This window comes from Adiantum capillus-veneris, chromosome 19, assembly GCF_014529385.1.
Source record: "Adiantum capillus-veneris isolate H3 chromosome 19, ASM1452938v2, whole genome shotgun sequence".
NCBI lineage: Eukaryota > Viridiplantae > Streptophyta > Polypodiopsida > Polypodiales > Pteridaceae > Adiantum > Adiantum capillus-veneris.
Window position 1 is genome coordinate 116,315,750 of NC_140949.1, and position 6,000 is coordinate 116,321,749.

A 6,000-nucleotide genomic window follows, 5' to 3' on the forward strand; every position below is an offset into this window, starting at 1 on the left:
GTCTCTATGTGTATCCCATAGACTGTGCATAAAGGACACTGATCTGGTAAGAGCCTCAATCTCTATAGGAGGGGCGGCTACCTCCGCTCGAATAATCGCATGTGGTACGGAGGCCTTGGCTCTAATCATCCGGGATATCATAAATACCAAGGGTCTCTCCATGCTCCTCCAATTGTCATGATTCACAGATGGTCCCCAAACCTGGACCCCATAAAGCATAGCTGAAGCAACCAAAGTATCAAAGAGCCATAGCTTTGTTTGTGGTTCTTGAAACTGAACCTGCAAACACATCCTCTCTAGCCCTCCCAATGCCGCATAGGCTCTGTCCTAACCATATATGAGTGTAGGTGCCGATCTCTTGACCCACTGTGGTGTGGTGTTAAACACCATAACCTTGGTTTTACCAAGGTTCACAGACAGTCCACTATCCTCTGCAAAGCTGTGCAATGCATCCAACTGTCTCTGCATGCCCTCTGGTGACTCTGATATCAACACAATATCATCAGCATATAATAATAAAGGGATCCATGTCCCTGCTAGCTGAGCGCCTCTGTCGCCCTCTCTGTCAATGTAGTCAGAGAGCTCATCTACATACATACCAAAAAGTGTAGGGGACAAAGGACACCCCTGTTTCACTCCAATAGTGGAATGAACAATGTCAGAAATCCCCTCAAGAGTGCGTACTTGACCAGTCACTGAGCTGTATAAAGCCATGATCCCCCATATGATCTCTGTGGGTACCCCCAACTTCAGTAGCCTGCGCATCAATCTGGCCCTCGGCATTTTGTCAAATGCTTTGCGGAAGTCCACAAAGTAAGAGTACATCAGTCTCCCATGTGCCCGACCCTCCTCAATAATGGCTCTGAGTGTAAGAATATGGTCCAAAGTGAAGAAACCCCTCCTGAATCCAGCCTGTCCTGCTGCTCGTATGCCCTCATTTTCTGCCCATTTACTCGGTTGCTGTTCAAGAATGGATATATACAACCGTGCCAATGTGTGCCTATCATAATAGTACGGTAGTTCCCTGGCACCAGTGGGGTCCCCTGCCTTGAAGAGAGGTACAATAGTAGATAATCTCCAAGACTCGGGTAGTCCCTCACACATGACACGGTTAAACAACCGCGCAAGAACCTCTGATAGTAAATCTCTAGCATGTATCAAGTGCTCTGCCACCAAACCATCGTGATCATATGCTCTCCTAGTCCTCATCCTGTCAATGGCATTCTTTACCATCTCAGTGGTAAAGAAGGTACTAGTGGCTGGACATGGTTCTAGAGGGTCTGGTAGTGGTGGTTGCCTAGGTACTGTATATATGATGCTGCATACTGACCCCAAATCTCGGGAGAGGTAATCACTGGAGGAGGTGAGTGCTCATGGAAGAGACATCAGGCCTCACCTGAATCTCAACTCAAAAAGAGCTGATACAAATCACGTTCCATGTGGGCTAAAAAGGCCCACTTCTTCCGTCGCACTAAACGTTGGAGGGCAATCCGAGACTGTCTATATGTAATGACTCCAAGTATAAGCTCGCTCTGAATCTGAACTCTCATCTCTCTGCACTCCTCATCATACCAACTATTCTGAGGCATGTTCCCAGAACGTCTTCCCTGATCTGGTTGAGTGTGTGGGTATGCCTCTGCTGCTGCCCCATGCAAGATCTCCGTCAATAGAGTGGTGATCTCCTCCACGGTATATACAGGCTCGGCTGCCCTCATCCGCCTGTAAAACTCCTCCACATAAACTGAGTCTGTCTCTGGTGTAAAAGTATACGTGTGTGTGCAATCCTCCGTGGTGTCTGAGAGGCACTATACTGGAAAGAGACTGAAAAAGTCAGGAGAGCATGGTCCACTGCTATTCCAACAGGTCTAGGTCCCACACTGAGATCCTGAATACTGGAGAGAGAGAGAGAGAGAGAGAGAGAGAGAGAGAGAGAGAGAGAGAGAGCCCACAATTCGTATTTAAAGGCCCTTGGCATACTAAAAGTAGGCATTAAGTTCAAAAGCATCTGGTCTTAAAAGCTGCCATGTCATCAACGTAAAACACAGGCATCCGTACAATTTTCCACGTCATCATTTCAACACAGTTTTCGGGTGTCCTTACAGCAGGCTGCCATGTCATCAGTTTGTACGCAAGTCATTTTGTGTGTGTGTGAGTGCTTTATTTTTAGGCCCCATGCGACAAGGTCTCATAAGTTAGCTGGGGGTTAGGGTTCGGATTATTAATCCTAACCCCTGGGCCACTCGGCGAGGAACTGTAAGTTGTTGAGAACTTCGTCGTCTTCTGCTTCTGCTAGGGTTTAGGCTCCTTAACTAGGATCTGCAGGTTGGCTAGGGTTAGGCTCGGGGAACCCTAACCTAGTAGGTCTTTAGTGGCTTGACACGTGAGCAGTTTGTGATACTCCCACCTCAGTCCTAGAAAAAAGACTGAGATAGGGAGATGTCCCTCCTCCTCAAGCACATCTGTAGTCAAGTGGAAGCCGTTGTGCCACTGTCTGAAATAAGCTTGAGCCGCCCGAATGCCTAGCGAGCTGATCGAGATTACTTTGGCTGCCATCTATGGAGACTCAAACTCTATCTGGTAGTAGCCTCTCCCGAGAATTTGCACATTAATGATCTTGCCCACTTTGGTGAGGAGTTGGGCTTGGAGCAAGTCTCGAACCTCGCCTGTACTGGGCCGTGTGCCAACAATCTTGCAAATGACCGAGGTGGCTTGAAGACATTCCACCTCAGCCATCAAGCTCGCTCGTTCTTCTGGCAAAAGAGCAAGTCGAAGGGTTGGCTCCGTGGTGTCGGACGAGGGGGCTTCAGTAGAGTCCCTCTGAGGTGGAGCAGGGGCCACCATTTTGTGTTTGCTGCTGGAAAGAGGAAGTCAAAGACGATGATGAAGGCGACCGAAAAGGTGAAGGCAGCCCACATGTAACGCATGAAAGAGGAGGGAGTCGGGGGTAGGAGGATGCAAGGGTTGCGGAGCAGGATGAGGTCAGTGCGAGGCCGGGGTTTTGAACGCGCCAGGGGGGGGGGGATTTGACTTAAAATTCTCTGTTAAAGCACAGAAAACAACTATGCTAAACTGTTTTATAATTTAGGGTTTTTTCCTCTTATATGATATGAATTTTTACATACCTTAAAACGCATACAATTCAGTACTATGTACGATACGATCGGAACACGTACTGAACACTACATACCTTCCACCTTGCTTAGGGAGCTATGTGGCTACATTAACTTGCCGCCCCTGGCCCATCGATCTCCGTCAGCTCCACACTGGCTATGCATTGTGATAGTACCTCCAAGTCTGGTCTGTCTATCCATTTCAGGAGCTTTGAGGAGTAGAAAGAAAATAAACATAAAACAATTAAGATAAATCAAAGCCATGCTCTCAGTATCACTTGTAACTGTGTCCAGATTTGAAAAGGTTGTTGAGCTTGGCATGCACACCTTAGATCTTTTTGCGGACTGGCTTAAGCACAAGCAATGCCCGTGGCCCACGCCCTTGCCCATGTCACACTCGCCATGCATTGTTTGCTTGCTCGTTTCAAGAGCTTTGGGAAAATGAAAAGAACCGACAAAACAGTACGATAAGTATAAGCCAAGGTACATTTCTCGATAACAATCAGTCCAAATAGATCTGCAAATCAGACCAAGAAGAGTCAAGTTAGATCTAGAGCCTGTGGCCCCACCCACATCTTCCCCAAAAGGTATCTCTAGTAAGTAGTGAATTGAACTTAACGGCTAGGAGGATCTTGGAGCATGCAGTACACCTGCTCTCGAGCCACAGTTTAGAGATAGACCACAGATTTCTCTTATGGTATAGCTACATGTTTCTTTGTCCATGTATTTTTGTAAGAAGCCCAAACTAGTTGGTTTCTTCAAAATAGCACCATAAGCATTAGTGAGATGGTGTTCTATAAGGCTAGATGAAAATTATTCTGCTCATTAGTTGGTTTGATTCTCTGTTTGGCCTCAGAGCTCAAGGATTTGTATGTGCACGTGGCTATAAACAATACAGCAGCTCGGCGACTTTACCTGAAGACAGGGTTTCAGGTATTCCACCTGTATTTTCTATGCCCAAATATTGTGGGTAGGGCTTACTTTATGAATACGGGTGTCATGCTTCTGATTCACACAGGTAGTTGAAGATACTGCTGCTGAACCCTCGCTTCGGCAAGAACAGTTGCTTTGTCTGTGTGTATAGTCCAAGTGTATTGATTCCTTTGAAGTGAGGAGGGAGGCATCGTCAGGGACCCATTCTTAGAGATCAATTTTGTTCAGTTGGAGTGCTCTGAGGATGAAGACCTTTCTCGCCTCTGTATAAAATTCAGACAGGAGTTTTTTGAAAAAACAGCAGTGGTTCTTGGAGTCGTTTTCGCAACATGCACTTCAGCCCTTTGATTGAATAAACGATTGGGGAGAAGAATCCTGTATCAATATGTACTTTATTGACACTCATTTTTCCAAAACACAGGTTGTACAGAATTTGAGATTTTTCGGATTTTGAATTCCCTTTTCCCTACTAGGTGGATGTAGAGGAGGAAATGAATGGTCAGGCATAAACTTCACCGGCTTTTCCTTTCTCTAACACATTGTAAATATTTCAGAGTTTTAATCATTGTGCCCCTTCTAATGTGAATGCAGTTGGATCTTGGAATATATCATTTTTCAAAAATATGATGTAAGATTTTCTGTAGAACAATGTGAAGCGAGTGATTTCTCCAATGTTGCGAATGACTTTTTCTTGCACTAAATTGTAATGTTATACTTCTGGTCTTTTTATGTTGGCTCCTCAAGGATACATGCCAGCTCGTCAACAGAAAATCATTGCATTAAAAATTTGTCGCCACTTCATGTTGACTATGTCTGGTACTGACTGTCTGGTACGTATTGGTGCTCCGTTGATGTTTTCCATGTAAGTACAGCTAGCATTGCATTGTATATAAGGAAATTGGGGGTTTAATTGCCCTTTTCTCCAAAAAACAAAAAGAAACAGACACCTATGTTTGCCCAGCATGATATACTTATATCTTAACTTCATGGCAATTGCTTGCCACACACATGCAAATGTTAAAAGTGGAGGGTTCCGACAGCTACGGTTGGGCTTTAATAAGAAAAATACTCAAATAGCTAGAGTTAAGTTGTACCCTTAATCATGAGTTAACCTTGAATGTTGCTCATCTAGGTGCAAAATGCCCAATGCAAGGCAAATTTTGGTGAACCTTATCCTAGACCTGGTTGTTTGGAACTGGAATTAGAATTTCTGTACCTTGAGAACCCACATCCTTTGGGACTGTTGCATACCATGTACATGTGTATCCAATATGTTAGGGTGCTTGTGCTCATTGGCAAGTGAGCACAAGCAATTCCACTTTTTGGCCTGCAAAAAGCAGGTTTTGCAGGAGAACGGAGAAAGGCGTACATTTCCCTGGATCATACATGTGGACATGCATGATTCTGTACATTTGGGATCTATTCATTATGTGGGGCCTTTGGGCAAGAATCAAGGACCCTTGGATTTGGAGATGCCATGTGCCCTGCAGCCTGCGTTGAACAAGTCTGCAGTCAGTGCAATTCTTTCACACAGAGTTAAATTGACTTTACACTGTACAGTCTGAGGAAGGAAAGAAAAAGAAGGGAAGAGAAGAGCTGAAGTTGCACACACTTTTTTTAGTAATGTCAGATTGAATTACCAATGGGAAAGCTCAACACGAGGAAAACCCATAGAAAATATTACAAACAGTAAATCAGAAACAGTCAAAGTAGAGGTCTTAATGATCAACAGGGAGCTCGTCCAAGTCATAGGCAACTTGAAGAGATTGTTGAAGAGAAGTCTTGAAGAAGGATACATACTCCACTTGAACCTCCTGAAACATGAGAAAATTACGTGCTCTCCACAAAGTCCATAGGACCTAGAATCTAACCCAGCCGAAGAAGCATACATACGGCCGAAGTAATGGCGGAAGCGCTCCAAAGATCCAGAAAAATCTACTGAAATGCATACCAGGAA

At 44.9% G+C, this 6,000-nt stretch overlaps 1 protein-coding gene across 7 annotated transcripts in view; it reads left to right on the forward strand.

Annotated features, from left to right (window-relative positions):
* The window catches only part of LOC147434713 (GCN5-related N-acetyltransferase 6, chloroplastic-like), an 83,981-nt gene extending 79,289 nt beyond the window's left edge, over positions 1-4,692 (forward strand). For all 7 annotated transcript variants that reach the window (XM_086491165.1, XM_086491159.1, XM_086491162.1 and 4 more), the window contains 2 exons: positions 3,967-4,043; positions 4,129-4,692. In XM_086491165.1, coding sequence (XP_086347291.1) covers positions 3,967-4,043; positions 4,129-4,194 — 143 coding nt within the window. In that variant the 3' untranslated portion in view covers positions 4,195-4,692. The remainder of the gene's footprint in view (positions 1-3,966; positions 4,044-4,128) is intronic.
* The last annotated feature ends 1,308 nt before the right edge of the window (positions 4,693-6,000 follow it).